At 39.7% G+C, this 26,442-nt stretch overlaps 1 protein-coding gene across 1 annotated transcript; it reads left to right on the top strand.

Moving 5' to 3' along the window:
• The first annotated feature begins 512 nt into the window (after positions 1 to 512).
• HNRNPLL (heterogeneous nuclear ribonucleoprotein L like) lies at positions 513 to 26,124 on the top strand. The gene is made up of 13 exons (XM_065733776.1): positions 513 to 818; positions 8,127 to 8,245; positions 9,340 to 9,577; positions 12,427 to 12,512; positions 15,020 to 15,116; positions 15,206 to 15,278; positions 19,196 to 19,267; positions 20,855 to 21,075; positions 21,244 to 21,365; positions 21,785 to 21,986; positions 22,893 to 22,950; positions 23,035 to 23,133; positions 24,117 to 26,124. The coding sequence occupies exons 1-13, from the start codon at positions 627 to 629 to the stop codon at positions 24,170 to 24,172; spliced, it is 1,635 nt and encodes a 544-aa protein (XP_065589848.1). The 5' UTR covers positions 513 to 626; the 3' UTR covers positions 24,173 to 26,124.
• Positions 26,125 to 26,442: the final 318 nt, after the last annotated feature.

Here is a 26,442-nt window from a genome sequence, read left to right as displayed (position 1 = left end):
CGTAAATGTCTGCTAAAATCTACAGCTTTAAGCACACAAAAATCATTTACTTCGTATGGTAAGTAAATTCTTGGGTGCGAAGTAGGAACATCAAGGCAAGACTCCCAGTGACCTTGCAACTGGCGGGACGCCGTCCCCAGAAGAGCTGGGGTAGGAGACGCGGGGTAGTATGGGGCACCGCTCCCTTATCGGCCGCGAGGGAAACAAAGGCGGACGGCGGTGAGGGCGGGAGGAGACGGCCGCGTGAGGAGAGGGCCGTATTCCCGGGCTCTCACACATCAAAGAGCGATGGAGAGGAGCCGCGGTGGGCGGCACCGAGGAGCCTCGCTGTGCGGTGACGGGCACGCCCTTCGACCAATCGCAGCGCCGACGGCGGCCGATGGGCGTGCACGATAGCCAATAGCCGAGGAGTCCTCGCTCCCTCCCCGGCTCGGAGCCAATCGCAGAGCCGGTGACCGGCGGGGAGGCGTGACTCGCTCCCTGGGCGGGTAGGGGGCGTGCGGGGGGACGGAGCGCAGAGCATCTTTGGCGCTCGCTGCCGCCGGGCTGCGTACCCGCTCCTCCTCCCGCTCGCGTGTGCGCCCTCCGCCAGGAGCCGGCCCGTTCCGTCCCCCCCTTCCCCGGCGATGTCGTCTCCGTCGCCCGGGGATCGGTATGAAGAAGAGGAGGAGGAGGACGGCGCCTACGAGAGCCAGGCCAAGCGGCTGAAGCCCAGCGCGGCCGCTGAGGAAGGCGAGATCGAGTACAGCGGCGCTGAGGAGAGCGAGAGCCGGCGGGACAAGGTTCCTCCGCCGCGCGGAGGCGGCTTTTCGGGCGGGGTGAGGGCTCCTTCCCTCAGCAAGCCGCCGGGGAGGAGGGTGGGGGCGGACGGATGAGCCCCCCACTCAGGGCTACGCTCCGGGCCGCAGAGCGGGGCCTCTCGGCTCGGGGCGGCCTTCTGGGCGGCTTCCCGCCGTGCCCACCCCCCGCCCCGCGGCCTGCTGGAGGCCGCAACCCGCTGGCCCTTTCCCCCGGGCACGGAGCTGCTTCCGGGGCGGGGGGTGCGTTGCTTTCACCCCCCGGCTCCGCGGCGGTGGGCTGCCGGCTCGGGGCGGGCCCGGGTCCGGCGGCTGTCCGGGAGCGAGGTGGGTCGTGGCGAGGAGTGGGGCTTGCCGCCGCTCGGTGGGCTGCTGCTCGGTGCCTTTTTGGATGTCGCCGTGACAAGTTTTGCGCTCGCCCTGTTGCTGAGTGTAACTATAGAAACGTACGGCGGGGGAAGAAAGCGGGCGGAGGGTTCCTTTCATCCGGCTGCGTGCCCTTATTGTCTGGCAGCGCTCGGCGGTGAGGCTGTTCGCGAGGGACCTGGCGTGCTTCCCCCGCCGAGGACCGGGTTTATAGTTCGCTGTGCTTGTTTTGCTTCTCTCTTTGTGTATTCGTGTCGAAGTATCAAGCGAGACCCATCCATTTGGGCTAACGGCACTTCTGTGTCGACCCTGCGTTTCTTCGCCAAATTGCCCGCTTGATTTGAACTGTTTTTTCAGTTCCTGATGGCACTTTGTCCCTGAAAAAGCAAGATCGATGGAAGCTTGATTCCATGGCAGACCTTGATATTGAAAGTACTTCTGTATTATGATGTGACAAAATGAACTTGCTTAACAACGGGATGAATTAGTGAAAGCACCTTTTCTGTTACCTTCTTAACATCAGCTCTTGATGGAGTGTGATTACCTGCTGAATGCATAGAAGAGTTCCCTACTAAACTGTAGTGGTCACATCTTTTGAGTTCTAAGTATTATACCTTGTCATGGAGCATCAGCTCTGTTGCAACAAAGCCTTACTAATGCACCCTTAGAGGATGGATCTGAATTAAATCCTTACATTTGTGTAAATTATCACAACGTTTTGTAATGCAATGTTTTGTCATACAGGAGAGCTGGACATCACACAGATAGTTCCAAGTAGGAACAAGATACTCCTCTTACCTTTCTTCTTTTCTGGGGTGTTTCTGGAAATTAGGCAGTTATTATTTTTAACTTCTCTTCATTTTGGGTTCTGGCTTTGTTTGTCTTTATTTTGACCGTAGTATTTCAGTTTACTCTGGTTAATGCACAGGGCATGCAGCCCTGCCCTGCTAGGTAACAAGAGGATAAAGTATGTCTGTAGCCTGACGTTTTGGCTTTTGGCTGTGTTTTGTGAGCAGAGAGACCGAAACAAGCACGTAGGTGTCTAGAAGAGAAGGATTTTTAAGCAGCGTGTTGTGCTAGTTGCAGTGTGCCTCAAGAGGGTGCGTGGTCACAGGCTCTTGACTCTCTAAATGCTCTATGATGGTTTGTTGGCAAAGCTGTATTGATAGCTCTACTGTTGGAGAGGTAGCAGTTGTCTTGATAATAGAGATCACACTAGGCTCTTAAGAGCAAACTGTAACATCAAGAGGATATGCGAAAAATGAGCAACTGGGCACTTCTGTCTGGAGCTTGGAAGAGAAAAATGCCACTATCTGTAAGCTAGAGTTTGTTCATGTGAATTTTTATTTTTTCTCATTGTTGGTTTAAAAAAAAAAAGTGTGGAAAATGGATTCTCTTTTTCCTTAAGACATACCATCCTTATTTTGTTCCCAGACAAATGTTCTTAGGTTAGTTTTGATTCAAGGTGAAGATGTACAAAATAGGAGTAGGCTGAGTGAATAAGTGCAGGTATGCTGGGCTGCTCAGAAAAGAGCAGGAAAATAACATGTGAAGTACAAAGAGCAGTAGGGAATGAGGAATTAAGAAGGAGAAATGGGAAAATGGGTGACTGGAGAAGGAAGAGTGGTTGGAGTTTGTTAACCTCATGCTTTTCCTCTCTTAATGTGTCCTAAAATAGTGGTGAATCATCCACAGTTTCATGTGGATTGTGAGATAAAAGCTGTTTTGTAGAGGAACCTGCTAGTTGTCCCCTTGGCAGGATCTCCCTGCTGGGCTGTATTTATTGTTGTGGTATTTTCCCATTCCTCTGGGTTTGCTTTGTCAGTTGTGGAGCCCCTTACTGTCTCTGTATTTCTGCAAATGGGTACCTAGAAGTCTTTCTTGATACACAGGTTACAGATGGGTAAGAATATTTCTTATGTTCTTTCTCTCTGTTCTCCACCAGTACGGACCCTGCACACAGCTGAGGGGTGTGTGCTCAGATACTGTTGGCTTATCTGAGTGCTGAGGAGCAAGGAGAGCCACGACCAGGGTGCTGATGGAGAGGAATAGAAGTGGTTTTGTAGTGGTATTCTATGGGGGAGAGTGAGATTCGGAAGAACAACATTTGCAGAGGCTGTGCTGTGTGGTGGGGAGACTTGGGCTGTAGCAGAGAGTCAGGACCCAGGGAGAAAGTGGGGTGGGAAATAGGGTTAAGAGCTGTGTTTGAGGGTGGTTGGAGGGCCTTTCAGCTCTCTTTTTCACGTAATTTTTTTCAATTAGTTAGTGTCATATTTATTTAACTTTCTTTTGCAGCATTCACTTGCCTCACTGTCTCTCATATACTTTATAGAAATACTGAAGAATAGGTAAGGATGGTTCTTACATTTGGGGAAGTGGGATGTGTAAAAATGCAGAAACCTGGTTTTATGTTTACGTAAGTTTAGATAGACACTGCAAGTTTACACTGAGCTGCTTTGCTGTAACTTCGGATGTGCAATGTTCTTGCTTTGCAATGAATGGAAAGCAGCACACCTTGGGAATAAATTGCTTCATGCCTGTCACAGGCAGTAACAGTAGCTAGAAAGCAATGGGTTCAGAGCCTAGAAGTCTGTTATGGAGCCATCTAAGTGTAAAACGTCCTCCAAAAGAAGGTGACTCAGGCTAGTTCCTCTTCCAGCACCTCAGGTATTTGTTCCTGATAACAGACTCTTCATAATACTTGATATTTGTTTTATTTCAGTTTTGAGAGACGTATTTGGATTGTGCTGAGAAGAGGGGAAAATAATGATAGAATTGTATCTGAAGAGTGTACAGGAAATGCGTGCTGCATGTACTTAAGAAAAGCCCTTTCTCTATCTCATCACCTCCAATGGGCAGAGCTGACATTACTGGGGAATGCGTTGTGTACCTTCACTTTGCCTTTATAGCATGGTAATTCGAGCCACCCTTGACATCCCATGAGGAGGTTGAATGCAGCTGTGTCCACAGTTAGGCATTAACGATGTTTTAGGCACTTACATTCAAAATAAGCAACCTTTTTGAACTCACTCCAGTTGCCATTGTAAATATAACAGCAACTTCAGAGCACGTAAGAAGGAGGGAGTGAGAGGAAGAAGCTGAGTGCACAAGATGATGTGAATGATGAGAAATTAAAGAGCAGGGTATCTGGGTACCTAGGGGAGAGAATGTGAAGGAGGAATAGCATCCTTCTGCAGTAAAAAGAGATGGAAGAGATGAGCAGAAAAACAGTAAAGAAGCAGATGGTCCAACAGAAGTAATATGAACTCAGATGAACATACTGACTAGAAAAGTGTCTGGAGAAAGGCTGAAGAACAGGTGTTCTTCAAATAGTGCAAAGTTCTCTGATCTAGAGGTAGTGAACAAAAGAGACTTCATACAGTTAGAGCCCTTTACTACTTCTTTTGGAATAAATGAATCAAAATTTATTAGCGAGACACCAGTGACATATTGTAAATGTCACCTAGGAGTATGTAGGTCAGTAATGGGATGATGTGAAAATGCTGCAGTTGTTCTTTGGAGCCACTTCCATTACAGCCATGTGTGTATGAAATAAGCAAGCACATGAAGCATGGTGCAGTTATTGTAGCGCTTCCTTCTCCCCTGGAAGCACAGTTTCAATGTTACACATTATGTTGGCAGCTGTTTTTCCGAGGTATCCTTTTCTGTTCTTGTTACTGGTCTTGAGCACTTAGAGGAAGTTTCCATTATCTATTTAAGAACTGAGTTGTCTGCCCGGCTAATGATTCTTCAAGAAATGGTTACGGAGCTTTCGGAAGACATCCTAGGCAATATATATTTAGCAAGCACAGCAGTAACACAAGCTGATCTGTTTCCTGGCTCTGCTGGAGGGCATCGTACTAGTGTTAGGCATGGGGCTCCTGTGCCATTGTAAAAAATGCAGTTACAGAAAGACCCCTCTGTAAGCAGAGAAATGTTGGCGTTGGCTCATCTGTGTGTGAGCAGGTGCTTTGATGTAGCTGCTCTCTGTGCCAGCTGTAGCATGTGTAGACTTCTCAAGATAGGGTGACTGTGAGACCTTGGTCAAAGTCCTGTGTTTCTCATCTGTGGAAAGAGATGATGGCAGGCAGCGGGATGAGTTCTGCCCTTAGCTGCGAAGGTGTTTTACGCTGATGGACACATTTGCATTTTCATTTAGTCTAGTGACCTTATTTTTCCTTGTAGGGGAAATCAAGGATTGCTGTAGATTTGCAGCTTGGTAGCTACAAAACTTGTTTGATGATAGTACACGTGTCTGCCTTTGTGAATACTTTTTTGCACTCAAACATATGCCAGTAGCACATGTTGGTGTCTTTCAGCAATATGCTCTGTGAATGTCAGTTTGTGACTTCCTGGCTTCAGGCTGACTTACACTTCGTTCTTATGTTCCTCTGCTTCTGGCCAGAGGCTATTTTGAGGAGAGCAGAGGCCCTCTGCTTTAGCCATTTGTACCTTCACTGCTTTAATCTGTGTAAACACTGTGATGAGACAGTTACACAGAAATGTTATGCAGGCAAGCCTCAACTTCATGGCAAGTTACTGAGATTTCACGCCTTTTTTTTTTGTTATAAAAAAAAAAGAAAAAAGAAATAACTGCCTTCTCAAGCTTTTGTGTAAGTTTCTACAATAGCAGCAGTGTTATGATGTATTCTTGCTTAATCTCCTATTGTACTACATCCTAATAAGTAATGCTTTCTCTGTAGCATTATGAGAGAAAAATGCTTCTAAGCCAAATTTCATCTTAACTATAAAAGAAAACAGATTGTTTGCAGATGGTTCTGAGAATCATTCCAGTTGCAGTGCATGTAACATGCATGTAACTGATGTGCAATGGATTCAGGAGTGCAAGCATAGAAGTAAATGTTTGTAATACTGCTAGAAAGCTTTATATCACGAGTAGGCAAGCTTAAATGACAGTTAATAAATGCAAATACAAAAGGAAATGCATGACAAAGAAATATGAACTAGAGCAGGAATTGAACTGGAAAGGAGAGAAATGTAACATACCATTAGGATGCATACTCTGGGAAAACTTGGCTTGTATGGGGTGCTTATTCAGTAAGGTAGCTCCTTTTAGTGAGCCTTTGTTTCAGTGAGAAAACCATTGCCTATGTTTACCGTCTGATATACAATGAAATATTTTTAGGTACAATTTCTTGAATGCATTAAAAGAAGGAAAAAAAAGGGAATGCATATTCATAGCAATAACAGGGATCTTAATACAGTAACAAGTATGTGGGGCAATGAATAATTGATTTAATGACTTCTAAATAAAGTAAAGCTACCTGCTGTCTTAACATCTTAGAGCGCTAGACTTTGCAGGAAAAAGTGGTAATTACTGTTTTCTCTTGAAGGGTTCTTCAGGTGCTTCTTTCAGCTTTGAAATTTGTGTGGGTAAAGAAGAGAGAAGTTGAGAATAGAAGTATCTGTGGAGCTCTGTTCCTTCTGAGTACCTGAAGTTCAAAGTTTTAACCTTTATTAGTCACTTGATCGCTGCTACCAGACCTTGGGTGGTTAATTTAGGATTATGTAACTACCACTTGTTGTGTTTACTCACAGCTGCCTCAGCTCTTATTCAAAGAAGTATGTTGCTACTGAAAATGCTTCCATAGTGCAAATGGCTAGGAAGTGAATTAAGATCTAAAAAACTGTGCAGCAGGTTGTTCTGCAGTCTGACAACATCCCACGGCCTGGTTTATAGTTCACACAGAATGATCAAATCCTCAGATTAGGGAGGAAATAGTTGTTTCGGGAGAGCTGTGTATGGAACCCAGGTATTAGATGCAGGAGACTCCATTTATCATTACCTGGGAAATGTTATTTAAAAAGATAGGGAAGGGAGGAATGCGTGTAGCGTGTGCTTACTGGAGCTGAAAGCTCTTTTGTACTGCAGATGAGAATCTCTCTCTTGATTTCCAGTAGATGCTGTATTTCTTAACACAAAAAAAGTGAAAATTCAGCTTGCTAGATACACTGACATGGTAGCTGAATTTGTGTACAATATCTTGACATTGCTGTTACCTGAATTAAATCTGCCTGTTATCAGGTACAGTGTATTTCATGCAGTCTTCGTTCTGTCTAGTCTTCCTTTGCATATCTCTTTCATGATTGCCTAATATTGTTTCATTAAATTTTTATTTTCCTCTTGGCTTAGAGTAAATAAAGTGCATTTCAGCCCTGCTTCAGGCTTCACACAGGAAGGTGGAACTGATCTCTGCCCAGATCATTCAGTTGGGCAGAATGGAGTCTCACGGGAGCTCTGCTAGCTCAGTGAGAAACATTATAGTGGCAGTTCTGTGTGCCTGTGTACAAGGGCTGAAATGTTGATGACGGTCAGCCTGTAGGTGACAAGAAAGAGTGTGCCCACCTGTATGTTTTTAAAAGATTTGATCTCTGTATGTGAGGAGCACTTAAATTACAAGGGAGTGCTGGTTTATTTCCAGTGCTGGACTGAGCTGTTATTTTCTTGCACCAGAGGACTCAGATCTGCACATACTAGGAAAGTAGCCAGTTTTGACTGCGTTTATTGTTGGGCCTTGTTTGTTGCTGCTTTTTTGCTTTACCTCTTCAGGAAACAAGATTTCTCTCAAACGTTGTCATAAACAGACAGGAAGGGTGTCAAAAATATTTTGGGTGTTGTGCATTTTGAGATGTCGTCTTCTGTTTTGAACAGATACTGTGGAAGACCTTTAACTCAAGCAAATTTTTTAGAATACATTTTATACTAGAAAAATCTTGCCTAGGCAAACACATTAACCAAGTCTGCAAGATATTTTAAGTAGGCTTCAGCGATTGAACTTTGCAGTCTGTTTGGAAAGAAAAGTGGAATTGTTTAATGTACTTCTAGTTTGTACATTTAGATGGCTGCTTTGGGACCCAATGTAGCGTCTGCCAAATAATTTTAGCCAATGATATCGATGTTCCTTGTTCTGTTCTGAATTTTAACTGTTGCTTTGTTGTTAGGATGCAGGGGGAAGTCACCACAAAGTCTCTGTTTCTCCGGTCGTCCATGTCCGAGGGCTGTGTGAATCAGTTGTGGAAGCAGATCTTGTGGAAGCTCTTGAAAAGTTTGGAACCATATGGTACGTCACACATTGTAAAGTCACATCCCTTGACAAGTTGGAAGCATTATTTAAAAATCACTTGGATCTCTTTAAATATATTATGATGGCCACTTCAAGTCTTGAGTTTAATTGCTAGCAAAGAAAACAACTTTCTAGCTGTGTGAAGGTTCTATTTTTGTACATGTGAGAAATCTGGTTAAGCAGTTAGCTTGTCTGCATGCTCTAGTATCTGCTGTCAGACTGCAGTTGATAGTCTTAGCCTGAAGTACGAACTGTAACGAAACTGAACTGCAGAACAGAATGAGCAGGGAGTGCTTATGATGAGTGGTTATTCAGAGAGAGCCTCTTCCATGTCAAAGCATTTGTAAGCAGAGCAGTAAAAGTGAGTTGTTAGAGCAAGTTTATCCTGAACTCTTTACTTTAGAACCATGCATCTATTTTCATTTATATGCCACTATTAAAGTTAAATAAGTTTTGGAAGTAGTACAGTGGTATTTTTCATTCTCTAAATATTCATCTAACTGAATAGCACTTGCATTAATGTCTTAAATAAAATGAGGTAGTCAGAAGCTTGTTTAGGAGTACAAGTAGGTACATTTTAGCCTGAGAATTTACCTTTTCCAAAAAAGAAATTGGCTGAAAAAAAGTTTGGTTAACTAGAATGCTCCTGTTTATTTCTTCCAAAGTAGTTTTGTGTCAGGAGAAAAATAATCTTTTGAATTTATATGTTTAGTGTATCAAGGTTTAATGTTTTTTGTAATTGGCATTTACTTCAATCCTCTATGTCATAAATGATTTTAATGAGCTTTTTTAAAACTTTTAAGTTGTAATCCTAGTAAATAATTACCTAATTGTGGTGCTGGTTCAATGTTCTTATGTATTATACGTTTTCCATAAATTTTCAACTCCTTGTTACTTTTCTGGTAAATGCATTTCTTTCTTCTATGTGAGTGCTTTAGAAATGCGTGACCAGGTTTGGGAAGCACAAAAGACCTAGCTTCCTTTTATGTCCTTGTTTGGACTTGTGTAGGAAAGCAGAACGTGTCACGTATGACTTGCTGAATTTCAGAGTAAGCAGATGGGAGAATTTACTACATTATTTCTCTCACCAGTTACGTCATGATGATGCCGTTTAAACGTCAGGCTCTGGTAGAGTTTGAAAAAGTAGAAAGTGCCAAGAAATGTGTGACATTTGCAGCAGATGAACCTGTATACATTGCGGGACAGCAAGCTTTTTTCAACTACTCTACAAGTAAAAGGATCACTCGGCCGGGGAACACCGATGACCCATCTGGCGGAAATAAAGTTCTCCTGTTGTCAATCCAGAATCCTCTCTACCCAATCACAGTGGTATATTTATCTTTATTTTTCTTTATCTAGTAATACAACACTGGGAAATGACAGTCTCTATTACATTATTTCCGTTGTGCGGTGGGAGGGCTGCTCCAAAAGTAATGCCTCTTATTTTATGGTGTCAACTGATAGTACCAGTGGAAAACGCTGGTGGTTTGGCAGTAGAGATTGAATCTTCTTGCCAGTATCCCTTTTTCGTTTTGTTACTGTGCAGTGGATGGCTGCAGAGGTGCAGTCTAATAAAATGATGTCTGGCATGGAAGCGTGTGGAGCAAAGGTGTGGAATTCTGCCATACAGAGCAAATTTCACCCATTGGCATTAATCAGCACTTGCTAAACATTTATGGAGGCCAGACAGTGGATGTGTGCACAGTGAGGTGGTGGGTGGCAAATTTCAGTAGTGGTGACAGTAGTGGTGGATCAGTTCTGCTGGTGCAGATTTTTGAGTACAGCATGCAGGCTCACATTCATCACTGCAAAAATGCATAGCTAATAGTGACTGTGCTGAAAAATAGTGTTTTGTAGCTGAGAACTTACTCTATCAAATAATTTTACTGTTATTTTTATCGTTATTTCTGTGGCAATAAACAGGAGGCATTACTTTTGGAGCAACCTGCATACTTGTTTAAATTCTACACTGTTAATCTTGAGTTGAGGATTAGTCATCTACCAAATCTTTATCAAATCTTTATATGATCTTCATGTAAGTGTAATTCAGGTTCTGGAAAAAAAGTTTGTTCCTTTTTTTTCTATTGTTTTGAAGATGGTTCAGTCCTGGTGTGCAGATATTTTGCAATACATTTGAAGACTTCAGTGGTCAAGATTTTGTAATGTTTAAGTTGCTACATACTTGAAAAATATTTTCAAATATGTTGCCATAACATCAGGAATGTTGTTACCCTTTGAATGTTGTTACCCTTTATGCCCTGAGGGGGGTATGTTTAAATAGCAAGTCATTTGTTTTTTTTCCAGTAAGAAAGCGTTATTTTATTGCAGTCAGTCATTCATTCTTAAGTGTTTTCTTTGCGGAAAGCTGAGACCTTGATCTGTGATTATCAATTCTAGTTTAGTGGAATCTGTCTCACTTTTATTTGGGCTGATGCCCAAATAAAATTATTGTTTAAACATATTTATAGATTATAATATATAAATATATAAAATTATTTTCAGTATCTGTTTGATATACAGTTGCAGTTTTGTTTAATGGTACTGATATTTTTTTGCTAGTATTAAAGAACATGTAATAACTTTGGCATGGAATATCTGCTTATATTTTTCATAAAGACTTACAGCCTATGTTAAGTTACTCGGGAATAGGTCAAGGGGGAGATGAAAGCATGTCTCCTTAAAGCTGACTTGTTAAACTGGTATATATGTAAGTTAGTTAATCTTAGAGAAATGTGTAGATATTGGATAGTAGGGACCACTCCAAGCATTTGGCTTGTGTGGAGCCATGCAACTTTAGTATTCAATTCTGTTTTATGTGCAATATGTTATGTTAGCAAGTTGATTGGAGCTTAACAATTCTGGAATTACTTAATTACAAACAATTGGTTCTGTATCACGCTTTCTGCTTCATTGTGTTGTGAATGTAGATAAGTTTTTTGCCTTCTGATTCATTAGTAGATAGTGAATTCGCTTTCTTCTCAAAAGTTTTCTTTATAGAAAAGCATGGCAAGGCATGACTTTTTAATCAGGTTTAAAAATAGACCTGCCTCAATCTGTGTGAACAAATTAATTGGTGAAGTTGAATTATTCTTTGCATGTAAGCGTAATACAGATTTTTGGAAGCTATTTAATTAATGCATTTTACACTTGGATTGTAAAAGCTCCCGAGATCAATGCAGATGCTTGAATAAGCTGTTTAAGCAGAAGCATCATTCTTGGCTGGGAGTATTTGATGAGAGTTCCGAATGTGAAACTACTAGTACAGCAGCTCTTTAGAAAAACCAAAGCCCCCCCTTCTTTTCCTTTCTGCTGCCTCCTGACTGTCTAGTGTATACCAGTGAGTAGCAGAAGACTGTGTATTTCCAGAATAACTTTAAAAGCACCAGAGCTCATCAAAGATAGTACAGACTAATTGAGTCTGTAGCAACTAGGAAGGGCAATTCTGTAGAGTCCTGGAATGGTTTGGGTTGGAAGGGACCTTAAAGATCATCCGTATCCAACCCTTTGCTTGGGGACCTTCCACTAGATCATGTTGCCAAGGGCCCCATACAGTCTGGCCTTGAGCTCCTCCAGGGATGGGACACCCACAGCTTCTCTGAGCAACTTGTTCCAGTGCTCACCATAGAATTGTTAAGGTTGGAAAAGACCACTAAGATCACTTGCTCCTACTGTCAGCCCATCACCACCGTGCCACTAAACCATGCCCCTCAGCACCTGTAAAGTACCAACAAAAAAGTCAGGTGTGCTTGGTATGTCTCACTAGGAACTATTACAAAGCACCAGCAAAAACAAAACCTCACCTATGAGGCCTTTATGAAATGGACTGTGCTGTAACTACAGCATCATCATGTCTCTGTTTCCTTTGGTAGAGCTTCTACATGCATGATGAAAGGGGAGTGCTGTCTTGAAACATGCATCCAAGTATTGAGTTTTTACACTGTTTACAGATACTAATTTATATAAGTAATTTCTTGGATATTTTTTTTTCCTTTTGTTAAGATTTGACTGCCCATGCTACACTACCCCGTAAAAATGCTAACTGTAAAAGTAGAAATTGTATAGAGAAAATTGTGAATTAAAAGTTAACGAGCATTTAAACTCTAATGTAAGAAAATGTTCTGTAAACCTAAAATGTTTGAATTCTTGCTCTAATAGAAGCAGTTTTTCTTCTTCCTTAGGATGTCTTATATACTGTGTGCAACCCTGTTGGAAAAGTTCAGCGCATTGTTATATTCAAGAGGAATGGAATACAAGCTATGGTCGAATATCCTTTTTAGACTGTGTTTTTTTTTTTTTTCCTGTAGGTTCTCAACTGCAGATGGATTTAATATGAGAATGTCAGGAAAATACTACTTGATTTTCGAGACCAAAAATCTCTTTAAAATTTATATCCAAAATATTGTCGTTTCAGATGTTTGTAAGGAAAATATAACTTATGTGATGTTTATAGGGAGTTGATGCTGTCAGCAATGATCTTAATAATCATCATGATTATAAGTGACCTTAAAGCTAATAATTACTGACCTGAAACATGCCTCGAGTTTGGCAATACATTGGGCAAAAATGTTTTGTGATTTCTAGCTGTGTGGACTCTCAAGGAGTTGGTAAGGAGAGGTACAGTTTAACTTCTTCAAATTCTTCTAAAATAGTTCTAATATATACTGTTTGGCTTATTTTTCTGACTTGAATAAAATGTGTGACCAACTGAGGTCCTACTGTTTATTGTATTTATAGCATTAAGTTGTACATTGTGTGAATGCTGTTAATGTGTTACTGTTGTTTGCGGAGTCCAAAGTCTGATTATGATTAAGTCTTAGTTCATAGAACTTGAATAGATCTATTCCTGGAGACTGATTACCTTCCCTTTATGTAGATGGTATTCAAAGAAAATTGTACTGAAATCTCAAGTACTATTTTGTGATGTTTTGCATGCTTTCCACATGGCAGGCTTCATTTGTTTCTGTAACATATGAATAACTTAAGTAGTGGCTGTGGGATGACCCTAAACTACCATGTTTCTGTCCTTTTGAATTAAATTATACAATGTGGCTTTTACTTAATAACAAAAAAACAACAACAAAAAAAACCCACCATACAACCAGCAGTTAAAAGAAAACTTGTAAACGTAAGCAAAGTAATGCAGCAATATAAATAAATAGTTGCTGGGGGAAGCTTCAAGACAAGACTTGTCTGAAAGTTTCCAAAATTCACTCAAATTTCAGTGCTATGTACGTTGTTCTGAGAGTAATTCCTCCTGTTTATTTCCAGGGGAATGACAACAGATATATAGAGCACAATAGCACTGTTTGATAGAGCAAATTCTCAACTATAGAATGCTGTTTTTAATCAGTCGCTGCCATTAGCTATGTGTTTTTTGTCAGCACAGAACAAGAGCCCGTGTGCTGTGCTTGTAAAGTTCTGCACCAGTGGAGGTGACCCACTGTTACCTGTTGCCACTGCTGCAATGCACCACTTACTGCCTCTCTGTGCTCACATCCACTGTTTGGTCTCCATGAGCATCAGTGGATGCAGGTATTTCTGTACGGAGGAATTCAGTTGCATACCTTTGCTCCATGCACACTTCCACATCAGGTGCCGTTGTGTCAGACTGCCCCTCTGCTGCCATCTGTCGCATGGCAACAAAATGTAATGGAATATGAGTGGAAAGGTTCAACCTCTACTGCCACACCACCACCGTCCTCCTCGGATGTTGCGGGCAAACATAATGAAACAAGAGGCATTACTTTTGGAACAGTTCCCATAGTAGCATTACACATCACTCTTGGAGATGTGTTCCCACAGTTCTAGCCAGCATCTGACGATTTCCTAGAGGTGTGAGAAGCTTTTCTTGCTCTAACCTTTGGCAGTCTCAAGTCAGTTAAAAAATTCTACTGTGAACCTTCATTGCAGTGGAAGAACTTGGGTTGCATGGTTATAGTAAAATATGCAGAATCATCTTAACTACAGCACTTCCAAGATTTCATGTAACTATATCAAATGATGGCACAAAAATATCTGGTTTGTTACAGGGTTTGGGCTGTCTGATGCAGTGTTATTGACTATGAGATCATGCATTGCCATGAGCTAAGGCTCTTGTATTTTTTTTCTGCTAGTAATAGAGCCAATCTTTGGTATGCATAGGGTATGAAATAACCTGTTTGTTGCAGCCTGGACAATAGATTTAATCTCCTTACTGTATTTTTGATGCAAGTTGGCTGTTGGTTCATTCACAGCATCCCTTTTGGTTCTGTGGTTTTCTTCACCTAAAAGAATGTACTCTTTTAGGTCTTTTCACTGTAGAGTATCTACTGAGTTAATGAGACTCCCTGCTCACATTTGTCTAGCTAATGCTAGCTTTTACAATAGATGCATTGTCTTAAGTCATGCCTTCTTACCCTTTGACTCCCATTTCTTTCCCAGTGATGCAGCTTGACCTTTCCATTTTGATTGTGATCCAAATATTCTGAAGGCTTGTTGACAGTTTGTGTCCTCTGCTTAAATTTACTAAATCCATCAGAATATTCCTGTCAAAAATGAATCTGTTTGAAGAATTTGCTCATGAATGCTCACCTTATGTACCGCTTGCATATCAAAATTAGGTGCTTAATGTAAGTAAACCCATGTGTAGTTGTGAGTAATCTTATATTGAAGTCTGTTCAGAGTTCTTGTAAGATTTGGTTATGGCAGAATATTCACAGCCTAAAAAAAGAAAGCTATTTCAGAAGAAAGGGGCATGGATGGGACCTTGGGAAAAATCCTTAACATGTGTATGTTTGAATCAGTATTTTGTGCCCAGAAGGCGAAAGCAGCACTCAATGGAGCGGATATCTATGCGGGATGCTGTACACTAAAAATTGAATACGCAAGGGTAATGCTTGGACCTTCTCTCTTACTTTTACTGGCAAAACGCACATACTCCATCCTTAACATCTTTCACTTTTACTTTTATTTGAACAGCCAACTCGACTTAATGTCATTAGAAACGACAACGATAGTTGGGACTACACAAAGCCGTATCTGGGCCGACGAGGTAGGTTTTCCTATGTTATTGCTGTAGATGTGTGACTGTACTAATGACAATCCTTTATACGTGGTCAGGCTGTATCTCAATAGACATTTCAAAGCGAGCCAGAGCTGCTGAAGGCTGTGTTCGCAAGCCAACCTGTAACCCAGGAAATAAACCCTGAGCCCTAGTGCCCCCTACTGCCGTGTGCTTGAGACACTTAGTTCAACAAGAAGCCCACACCTGCAAGCACCTTCGCAGTTCTCAAGGACTTGCATTTCTCCAAGCAGCTCTCTCTCTTTGGAGGAGAGGAAACCTGATACAGACTATTCCTTACAAACTACAAACTTGCACACTGCTTCTCCTTCGAAAGGACTCTTTTCCCCTATGTTGGACGAGGCATTAAGAAGGATAGAGGACTTCAGCAGGCTGACTCTACACTTCTTCATGCACCACATCGGCATCAGCAAAACCAAAACAAAACACCAAACCCTCTGAAAAACCTCAGACTTGCAATTCACCTTGTCTGCATACTGCATGCACCACTCCACAAGTTTTTAAAAGGAGGACACTTTCAGTACTTCAGATTTGTATGGGATGAATAACACGATAGACTGTACCCATTCTGTTCAAGTTTGTATGTATGCTGGTCATATTTCCCTTAAAATTAAAACTGAAAAGTTGAGAGCCTCCAAAATTAAGAACCTCTCTTGTTGATATCATTGACGTTGTAATTTTTTTTATTACTTGCTGTATGTGAGAGTTGCATTCAGTCTTAACAGTGTTAATATTGTCTAGTAGCAGAGAATAGAGATTCACCCTGATCTATAGATAGTTGGAACTGAGTAGTGCGATGACAGATAGGCCCCCTCAGTTATATTTAAGTATTAAAACAGGGAGATTCATAATTGATGCAGGCATACTGCCTCTTCAGTATTCAGCTGTAACTATCTCCAAACCTTGACTCATGTCAGTGGGAAATTATGACTACTTATGTAAAGACAAACTGCTGTGTAGCCTGACTCCTGTAAAGTGTTTACTTAAAGTGATAATAATGTGTAATAATTGAGTGCAGTGTTCAGTAACTTTTGTACAGTAATGCGTGCAATGTAAAGTTAGAAAAGTGAAGAGATGTCCAAGTCAGAGTATCTACTTTTCAAAGGCTATACGAGAGCCAGGGCTTTGGCCATCTCAAGTGACATGCACTTTCAAAGTAATTCTGCAAGACACCGGGTTTGTAAAACTGTTGTACAACTGAAAACATAGGGCTTGAATTTTCAGAATGAAGTTCTTGTAAAAAGTTAACAAGGGAGCTACAGTATTGGTTGCAGCTTATAGTTCGTGGCTATTTTTATGAGGATTTAATTTTTTTCTCAAATTCCTAAGTTCAAAAAAGCAACTTCTTGAAGTCAAGAAACTTGAGGGCAAGAAAAAGAAAAGATCGAATATGAAAAATCTGATGGATTGGTTTGACCCTCATATCTTCCGATCATTGGAGTGTTTGGAGGGTAACTTGTAATATGTTGAGCCTAAATACATTACTTAATTGGCCTGCAGAGATGTATGAACTAACTTTTCCCCAAGCAATAAAACAGTGGAAAATGAAAACATTCAGATAGGTACAACTTGCTCTTTCTCAAGAACTCTACTCTTTTGTTTTCTTTTTTTGTTACTCTGAATACCTATCTCTGTATCACTGTACTGCACTTAGTACAAATCCAATCATTTTTCCTTTTATGTAGCATGAGTTTTCATTTACTACAGTCCACATTCACTTGTCTAGAAAATGAGAATCTTAATTTTTGAATGAACAATGAAAGGAAAGTAGGCAGCTAGAGCAATTGTGTGCTTGAAGTAATCCAGGACTTGCTTGGAGAGAGTTCTGGTGCATGTGCTTCTGCTTGCTCCTACAGCAGTGTTTGGCTTTTGAACTTAATCTGACTGAAACTGTAGGGGTCTGATTTCAGCAAACAAGATTATAGCCCAGGGGAATTTCATTTTGAGGGCAGACATGCTAATAATATGCCTTTAAGAACTTAATTCCTCCCACCAATCTTAGGACATGGATATGTGTTTTGCTAATTATTTTTTGAAGAGTTATTTTATCTGTGATAACTAATTACATACTTCCTCTGAGCATTTCTTACCTCAGTGCACTTTTTAACAGTGCCTGAGGCTGAGTCCTTACTGCATTAAATTGAACTGGCAAAAAACAACTGAAACAAACAACTCCCCCCAAAAAACAATGCCTAACTGTCTTTTAGCATTGTACTGGCTTTTAACCAGGTAGTTCAAACTGGTTTGGAACATTTTTTTTGGCAGTAATACCAGGTTAGTCAGCAACTCAAGGAGGTGATTTAAAAAAAAATACTCCTATTAGATTATATGAAGATTATAAAGAATTTTTTCGTTCAGAAATATTTATAGCCCAGATCACTTCTCATTTTCATTGCCTGTTTGCACAAAATATTTCTGCTGGCACAGTTAAGTTTGTTGAAGGAAGGAGCGAGTTTTGGGGATGGGAGAGGGTAGTGGACTGTTCCACCACCAGGAGGAAATATTTGTCAAACTATGCTATCCTGGAATTACTTGAAAGCTACCATCTTTCACTGTATTACTGTGCTTTCTTTCGATTGATTTAACACCTCAGACTTTAGTGAAAAAATATTTTTCTGAAAGATGATTCGTGCATTCTGGTTAAATATTCAAAATATCCTATTTGACTGTGTAATTACTTCCCAGAGCTAAGAGATTCAGAGCTGGTAGCTGAAAAAAGAAGGGAAAAAGAAAACTTGGCAAAAATAATTATCTTTCTATATGGTTGAAGGCAGCCAGCACTTTTCTGTCTTCGGTCTTTATTTCTGAAGTAAATTCCTGACTTGAAACCTGTTCTCAAATTCCTGAGCAGAAATGGCACCTGTTTTCATTTCCCACTGTTGTGCTGTCTATCATGAATAGTTCTCTTTTATCAGGGGAAATACCTCTAGCTGCAGTAGGCTGAATTGCCGTTTTCAGCAGTCACATTTAAATTTCCTTGGATCTGTGCTAAACTGAAAAATAACTTGCCCCATCTTTTCAGTGTAGCAGAATGGATTTCATTTTTGTCTAAATGTGAGTCATCAATTTTTACTTACCACAATGAAATCTGGACCAGTTTAGATTTTTCCTTGCCATGAGATGTGCATCTGAGTAGAAAGTGCAGCCTTGACTGTAATGCGCAGCTTTCTTCCAGTAGTGTAGACCCTTTGCTTAACTTTATAACGCAGAGAACTTGGCTTTCTTAAAGGATTGACCTTTGCTAAGTGCATTATTCAGTGATGTTTTTCTTCAGTCAACCTGTTATGAGCTGCTGATAATGCAGTAATGTACAGTCCTTTCAGCACGCCCTTAAATCAGTAGGTGTTCTGTAAATTTATATGTACACGTATGTAATGCTCTCTGTTTACTGATTATGAAACCATGTAATACAGGTTGTTGTTGGCTTATGCTGAAACTTCTTGAAAGGAGCCCACTTTGAAAATGTGTTGCTGTTGAAGCTAATATTATGATTCAGGTACTGTCTTTCAAAAGTACTGCATTTCAAATTTGTTTTAAGAGATGCATAGGTAAATCCTGCTGTATGTCGTTATCTATACTAATGTGTGGTGCCTGTTTAGGAGAGCTATTGGGTATTACCTTAGACTTTAAACGTCTACATCTCCTCATTGGCCATTACTGCCAATCAACTTAAACGGAATTTGTTATTCAAATGACAGTTGTTTAATTTTGATGTCCCAGGGCTACAGCTTGTGGTTTTAGAATAATAATCAGTGAGAAATTGTTAAAATTAACAAGGACTCAAATTGCATTTTTGCTTCTTAACTAGAAGCTTTGTGTCTTAGCTGGAGAAATCAAGTGCATACTTGTCCGTACTGAATTGTATTTTTTCCCTTCCCATATGTTAGACAGAGGGAAGGGCCGCCAGAGGCAAGCTATTCTGGGAGAGCACCCATCGTCATTTAGACATGATAGTTATGGTAAGTAACATAGGATGACAGATGGATTTGATTTCTGTATGTGTTATGTGGAATTCCAGATATTCAATCAATGTATAACTGGACCTCTAAACTATGAGTAATACACTGACCTGTGTGTGTGGTGTTGTCAGTCTGTACAAAAGTGATGGCAGTGGACTGAAATATATTGTGACTTTTTTGCTGTAACTCTTCTTTTTGCGGAGAGCATCCAGCTCTGCAAATGTATTCCTTTGAAGAATGTTTTCTTTTAGTTGCTATTGCCCTAGCAGTGAACAGAGAATAACATAATTAGTGGGAAGCCATTTTTTTACAGAAAGTGGCAGCAGTGTTTGATCAATGGTTTGATGCAACCCAGAGCCCTTTGATGTTTTTGCATGCAAAGCTGTGAATTGTGGGCTTTGTGTTTCTCTTAATTTAGCTAATTCTGAAAAGGTACAGCTGTGTGACTTGCTAAGAATGACGTTTTGGAATTAGTGCTGGAAAACGCTGCAGTTACTACCAGCACTACCTGTAAATGAAGGGCTGCCATAATTTTCATGATTTCAGTCAAGACTGAAAGGGTTAAGAAACTAATTGTCAAAAACAGTGTGATTTGTCTTGCCTCTTTCTTTTCAGATGTATTTTTTATCACTTACGTTGGCCTTTTACCTACTGTTGCCAAAGGCTCATCAAATAATCAGGATTTCTGTATTCTGCTCTGTGTTGCTGCCCTTCTTTTTTCATCCTTTTGATGCACACTTTCTCCTTAAGTATTGTTCTTGTATCCTCCCGTGGTGCTCTTCCCCTCATTATTGCATTTAAATGGGGAGAACAAAACAAAAGGTGCTCTTTATACTCTGTGAATTTCGCAATATTTATTTTCTCAGAGAATCAGGGATCCTCTCTTGTGTAACACTGATGTTTTCTATAAACAATGTATACTAGTAATTCATTTATTTTAAAAAAAAGAGAGGTGGGGTGGGGAGGGGGAATGTGAACAAGGACAGAGAAAGGAGTAATGCAGTGAAACCTGTCACTTTACCTGTAGTGGAAAACAGGGTGGTTTTCTTTTGCATGAATGCTGTGTTTTAAGAATTCCTGTTTCTTCCAAATAAGTTGCTTGTAGGAAGGCAGTTTCCTGACTTTATCGTGTCTCTGGAAAAACAGCTGTATCATTCACCTTCTCTCCTGAGCACGAGCTGAAATTGCACTCTTTTTTCACTTTTCCTACCTTGTAGTAATTTTTTTTTAAATACTTTTTTTATTTTTTGCTACAAAGCACCATCAGTAGGAATGACAGGATTGCTGAAGGTAATTAGGTATATTTTTAAATATTCATGTATATTCAAATTCATTCAGTGAAGTTTAAACTTTGATATGGTGCAGGGAAGACAGTATTTTTGAGAAAACTGGTAAGTCTGAAGGAGCATAACTTGTAATTCAAGCCATCATTAAAATAATTACTGAAAGACCAATTTTTTTTCCCATTTGTATATAAAAACTATACTGTGAAAGAATTTAACTTAAAATTGGAAAAAGAATTAATGGAAAATGCTGTCATGCATTTTTTTCTGCCATTTTAATGAACGCGATCTTTCATTTCTGTAGGTCCTTCACATGGTCCTTTGTTGCCATTACCAAATCGCTACCGAATGGGATCTCGGGACACTCCCGAACTTGTTGCTTATCCGTTGCCCCAGGCATCCTCCTCATACATGCATGGTGGAAATCCTTCTGGATCAGTTGTCATGGTTAGTGGGTTACATCAGCTAAAGATGAACTGTTCAAGGGTCTTCAACCTTTTCTGCTTGTATGGAAACATTGAGAAGGTAAGGCATCGTCTGTGAGAAACTGAATCTACTGCAGTTGGCTTTTTGTTGTTAGTTTTTTTTTTTCTTGTTATTTGTTTTGAAGAAGTCTCGTTGGGATGGTCATTCCTGACCATTCTTATTTTGGTCAGTTTGTTGCAACGTCACTTTTTTCCTCATTTACCCTAGGTGAAATTTATGAAGACGATTCCAGGTACAGCACTGGTTGAAATGGGTGATGAATATGCTGTAGAAAGAGCTGTTACACATCTCAACAACGTCAAGTTATTTGGAAAGAGACTTAACGTCTGGTAAATACATTTTATACAATTAATGGTCAGCTAGTAAGCAGATGTAATGAAGTTACAAAGACAGGGTATCCAATTCTTCTTTCATCACTGTTAGATTTGTGATTTCTAGTTTACAACTATTATTTTTCACCAAAATGTTTTTGTGAATGTGACAGCTGTTAATATCACTGCAACTTTATAACACCTAGATACTTCACTAGTATATGGACTGGCTGTTTCTAAGTTGTCTTCACTAATGTGTTTTGTCTACCCTTTATACAGCTGTTTTAGGAAGATATCAAATCCAACTTGTCTTGTTCTCCTTTGAAACTGTTGTAAAGAAATGTCTGTTTTACTCCAATTAGAGCAATAATCTTTGTGCAAAGTGTGTAAGTTTTGATTGTTTGAAAAAGCTTTCACAACATCTCCTTAAATCCCAGTGTTTCTAAGCAGCATTCAGTAGTTCCAAGCCAGATATTTGAGCTGGAGGATGGCACGAGTAGTTACAAGGATTTTGCAATGAGTAAGAATAATCGGTTCACCAGTGCTGGCCAAGCATCCAAGAATATCATCCAACCACCCTCTTGTGTGCTGCATTATTATAACGTTCCCCTGTGCGTAACTGAAGAAACATTTGTGAAGGTAGGCAGTTGAAATTACTGTGGCATGTAGTGTTTTGGGGCCTTATTCTATCTGTATGGTATGCTACTTTTAAAATGAAATAACTGGGCTCATTTTGGGACAGCAGCTGGAAAATAATTGATTCTTGGAGCCTCTCTATAGAAGCAGCTATTATATATATTTTTCTGATTTTTTTTTTTACTTCTAACATCTTGTTTCTCATTAAAGCTGAGAGTCTTAATGAGGTTTTTGTGGAAGGGGGGGAATTTTTTTTTTAGATCTTTTTTCTTTTAAAATTAAGAGTACAGTCAACAAAAGTTTTACTGTCTTCTCCAAGATGATTATTCTGATGACTGATAAAATGTTCTGGAATGGAGTGAAATGTACACATGGGATGTTTTGCATGCTTGTGTTCTTGATGAAAACTGGATGCTTAAAACATGCAATAGCAGGCAGTGGTGGCAGTGGTAATTCTTTTTCACTTCAGTGAGACTTGATTTTATTTTTTTTTAATTCGTTTGCTTGAGCTCAGTCTTGAAAGTTAATTCTGGTGTGTGAGTTGTGTGCTTATTTGTGCAGCTTCTGAGATGCTGTGCTGAAGTAGGAATGTCAAGAAGAATAAGCTGTTTTTCAAATATGAATTGCTTGAGGAAATGGTGATATCTGTATTCTCACAGTTGGGCCTATAAAATATTCAGGAAAGCACAAATAGAGAAGCCTTGTTTTTCAGACTACAGGATGGTATTCTATAGAGTTACCAATCCAAGCATGCTTCTTAGAAATAATTATTTGTTATAAAGTCTTGGAAGCTCTCTTAAAGACTTAGTATTTTCCTTTCTGTGTCTCTTCCAGGAACTTGGGATTTTTGCTAATGTATTAATGTACATTTTTGCTGAGGTTTTACATCTTATTTTATTTTTGTGACAGCTATGTGAGGATCATGAAGTTCTCAGCTTTATTAAATACAAAGTGTTTGATCCAAAACGTAAGTAAGTTTTGACATGTTTGGGGGGTTATTTGAATTCCAGTTATTGATCCTACTCCCCTCTTTTCCTTCTTATTTTGACAGCCTCTGCCAAAACACTCTCTGGCCTGTTGGAATGGGAATGTAAGACAGATGCAGTGGAAGCTCTCACTGTACTTAATCACTACCAGATAAGAGTCCCAAGTAAGTTAGTTTTACTGATCTTACTGCTATCATCTTTTTTTTTTTTCTTGCTTTCTTTCATGTTGATATGGCCTTCATAAAAAAGGTGAAGTTTCAGCAGCTTGGTGTGCATCAGAAATTGCATTCTTTTCATTATAGGTATATGTGCTGTATATGTATGATTATATACAATCATTTATCTAATACAGTGTATATAATCCTCTGCAGTTTGGGTTCTACTACGTTTTATTTAAATGGCACTCTTTCTTCCTAGCTTTTGAATCAGCTTGTAGAACTAAAAATATGTTTTGAAGCTATAGGAAGTTTAAAAAAAATAATATTAAAAAAATGCAACAGTAACAAAACCTTCTCAAATAAGAACTGTTGGTTAAGACTTAATCTAATAAGTTGGCTGAACGAGGAGGATGCATCTTCCATCATCTGAGAATACCCAGATATGTGCTGCTGCTATGTCTTAGCAGCCTTTCCAAGTAAAGGGGCACTGTTTTATGCTTGGCTTTCTGGAGAGTCCTGAAGGGGGGGGTGCTGGGCTTCCTGCTATTCTTTATTCTTCAGACATGCATAAATACTCTCTAGTGTCACTCTGCCTCTGATGGAAATACCACATATTGCATCTTGACTTCCTTAAATATCTATGCATTCTGCTTGGAAGTTCTGTTCAACACTACTCTCGTAAATAGTTCAGCTGGGAAGGCAGACAGCAATAACTGTAAAGTCTTCTGGTGTATAGAACATCTTGGAATGCTGTCTGCACTCCTTTGTGATCAGATTCATCGCGTTGCTTTTCCATCTGAAAAATGCTGATAAGACTGTGAAGAGCACTTAGTTACAGATCATCTGCTGTCTGTGGGCCATCGAGGGTTTGGGGAGCATTTCATCTTCTGTGGTAAACATGTCACATCATGCAAGATGATTTCCTTGATCAGCAGGAGAGCCATACGCATGGCGCTTCACTGAGCATGTTCTGTGTTGTCTCCCGACAGATGGCTCTAACCCTTATACCTTGAAGCTTTGCTTCTCTACTTCATCACATTTATAGAGAAGAGGACTGCATGCTAAGAGCTACATTCACCTTGATTTGCAAGTTTGAAACTACACTTCGTTCACAAAGCTCTAAAGTGGTTGCTCTAACGTTGCCTTGTTTCAACTTAATTCTAATATCTTTTATCTTGTTTTATAATAAATGGATGTTCATTCTTAAATACAAAACAGAATTCTCTTTTTGCCTCTAAGTACGTGTTGTAAGCTTACTACTAAGTTTGTATTTTGTTGGTGTAGTATCTTCAGATGTCTAAAGAAAATCCAGTAGCGTAAACAAGGCAGTGTACCATTCAGACTTCAAAATGTTAATTGTTTTCTTCCAAAATAGAAATATATTTGCATTTTTGATAATGTTCAAGCTTAGCAAGTATTTTTCATTTGTAGTCTTAATGGGCAGATAGAACTGTTACATCAGAATTTTAAATGTAGAACCTGTTTTTCAGTATGTTACGTAGTGAAGTACGTTGCAGTTCTAAAAATCTTGTATTTATAAAATGCTTTCATCAGGTTAATGTTGCACATACAGAACTTTTAATAGTATAGACTTACTTGATTTATAGTTTAAAAAAAGCTAACATAGAAAATTATTACATATACATGTGTATGGTGTGAATTCATACTTATTTAAAGTGTTGTTTTTAAAAAACAAACCTATTTTCTGTTTGCATTAGCATGATGCCATCTATAACTAGTCCCCCCATAGGGACCTTTTTAAAATTAAAATTGCAAGCCTGTATCAATGTGTTCATCCTCATTTTCCATAACTTTAAATTTAAATCTTTGGTGTTAACATATCCTCTTGATATCTTTTAAAATAGTTATTATGACTTATTAAACTTAGAATTCTAAGTTGGATAGTTGAGAACAGAAGACTGATCACAATAGAAACAAAGGTGGTGGGAAAAAGTTAAAACAAAAAGCAAGCCCACGGCACTCTTAAACCTGGGTTGTTAATTTTATGTACACTGGATTTTTATATCAATGTTTTCTTTTGTCTGATATCTCTTAATTCTATGATGATGATGAAAGGATACGCAGGGTGAATAGAATGGCTGGCCTCTCACTTAAACTGAAGTGATGTAGGTGGGGTTCGGGTAATACAGCTCTATCAGGTGATGTGAAACTAATCAGATGAGAAATCTTTCACTTTGGGGAAGATTTGTGTTGCACCAGCACTTTGGAGACTCTATTCTCTCTTCTAGAACTGGAGCTTCATTGTATTTGGGCCCAACCCTCAGGAGTGGGAATCCAAGCAGGTGGTCTGGGAGCTGCTGCTGTAGGCCTCATGTTTGTTCCCCTTTCTGAATTTGCAGTAGCTAGTGCTCTTTTAGTTTTGCTCTTACTGATCGAAGAGAAATTGTTTCATCACATTTTCTTTTATCACACAAGTTCTTCATTCTATCTTTATGGACTTCAACTGTATCCATACAAGATATATTAATACAATATGCTTGTTCTCTAGAACATGTTGCATTATGTTTACGGACTGTGGGCATGGCACGTGTTTTTAAATACTGACTAGATTTTCCTCATTCTTAATTTGAAGACAAATACACGTAATTATACCAGGAAAAATGTGTCAACTGTCCTTTGGGTTTTCTCATCAACTGTAATTGATTTTTCATCATGTCTACCTCCGTTTTATTCATCTTTCAGATAATGAGTGTTTCGTGAATTCAGAGCAGGCTTCTAACGTGTTTGAACTGGGAGATGAAGGACAGCTGCTGTTTAACACCTCTCTCTGTATAGAGTTTGGAATAATACTGTCTTCCTGTATGGAAAGTGGCAAACTGGCTTTCGTTTTAGGTGCATTACTAGTGTTCTTTCAGCCTTAGTGTTTCCCCCTCAGAAACAGCTTCTAGTGAGCTCTAGCCTGGAAGGCTGGGTGCCAGATCCAGCTACTTGCCAACACTACCACTGGGTACTAGTGAAATGTTCTGTGCTATGTTGTTTTTTTAACTGTAAAATGTCTCTCAGTTGTTAATTTATCTTACATCAGAATATTCTGCAGATACCAGTTTCTTTTGTCATAAGTTGCATTGCTTTGTTTCAGAGTCAAATTGGTTGTTCAAGCATTGAAAATAGTATGTTATCTGTTGGTCCACTTTGGGAGGTAGGAAGTGACCCTAAAAGCATTCAGGTTTCTAGGGGAGAAAAAAAAAAAGCACTTTAATGTTTCCATGTCCTCCATGGATCCCAGCATTCAGTGCCTAAGAAGCTCAGGTGAACAGTATCTTTCTTGTGACTACTCAGATCAGTCAGAAGACA

This window comes from Cyrtonyx montezumae, unplaced genomic scaffold (assembly GCF_038088225.1).
Source record: "Cyrtonyx montezumae isolate F1298 unplaced genomic scaffold, pur_monq_1.0 scaffold_0, whole genome shotgun sequence".
NCBI classification, from domain to species: Eukaryota; Metazoa; Chordata; class Aves; order Galliformes; family Odontophoridae; genus Cyrtonyx; species Cyrtonyx montezumae.
The sequence above is the reverse complement of the archived record's forward strand: the minus strand, read 5'-3'. Positions and strand labels throughout refer to the sequence as shown.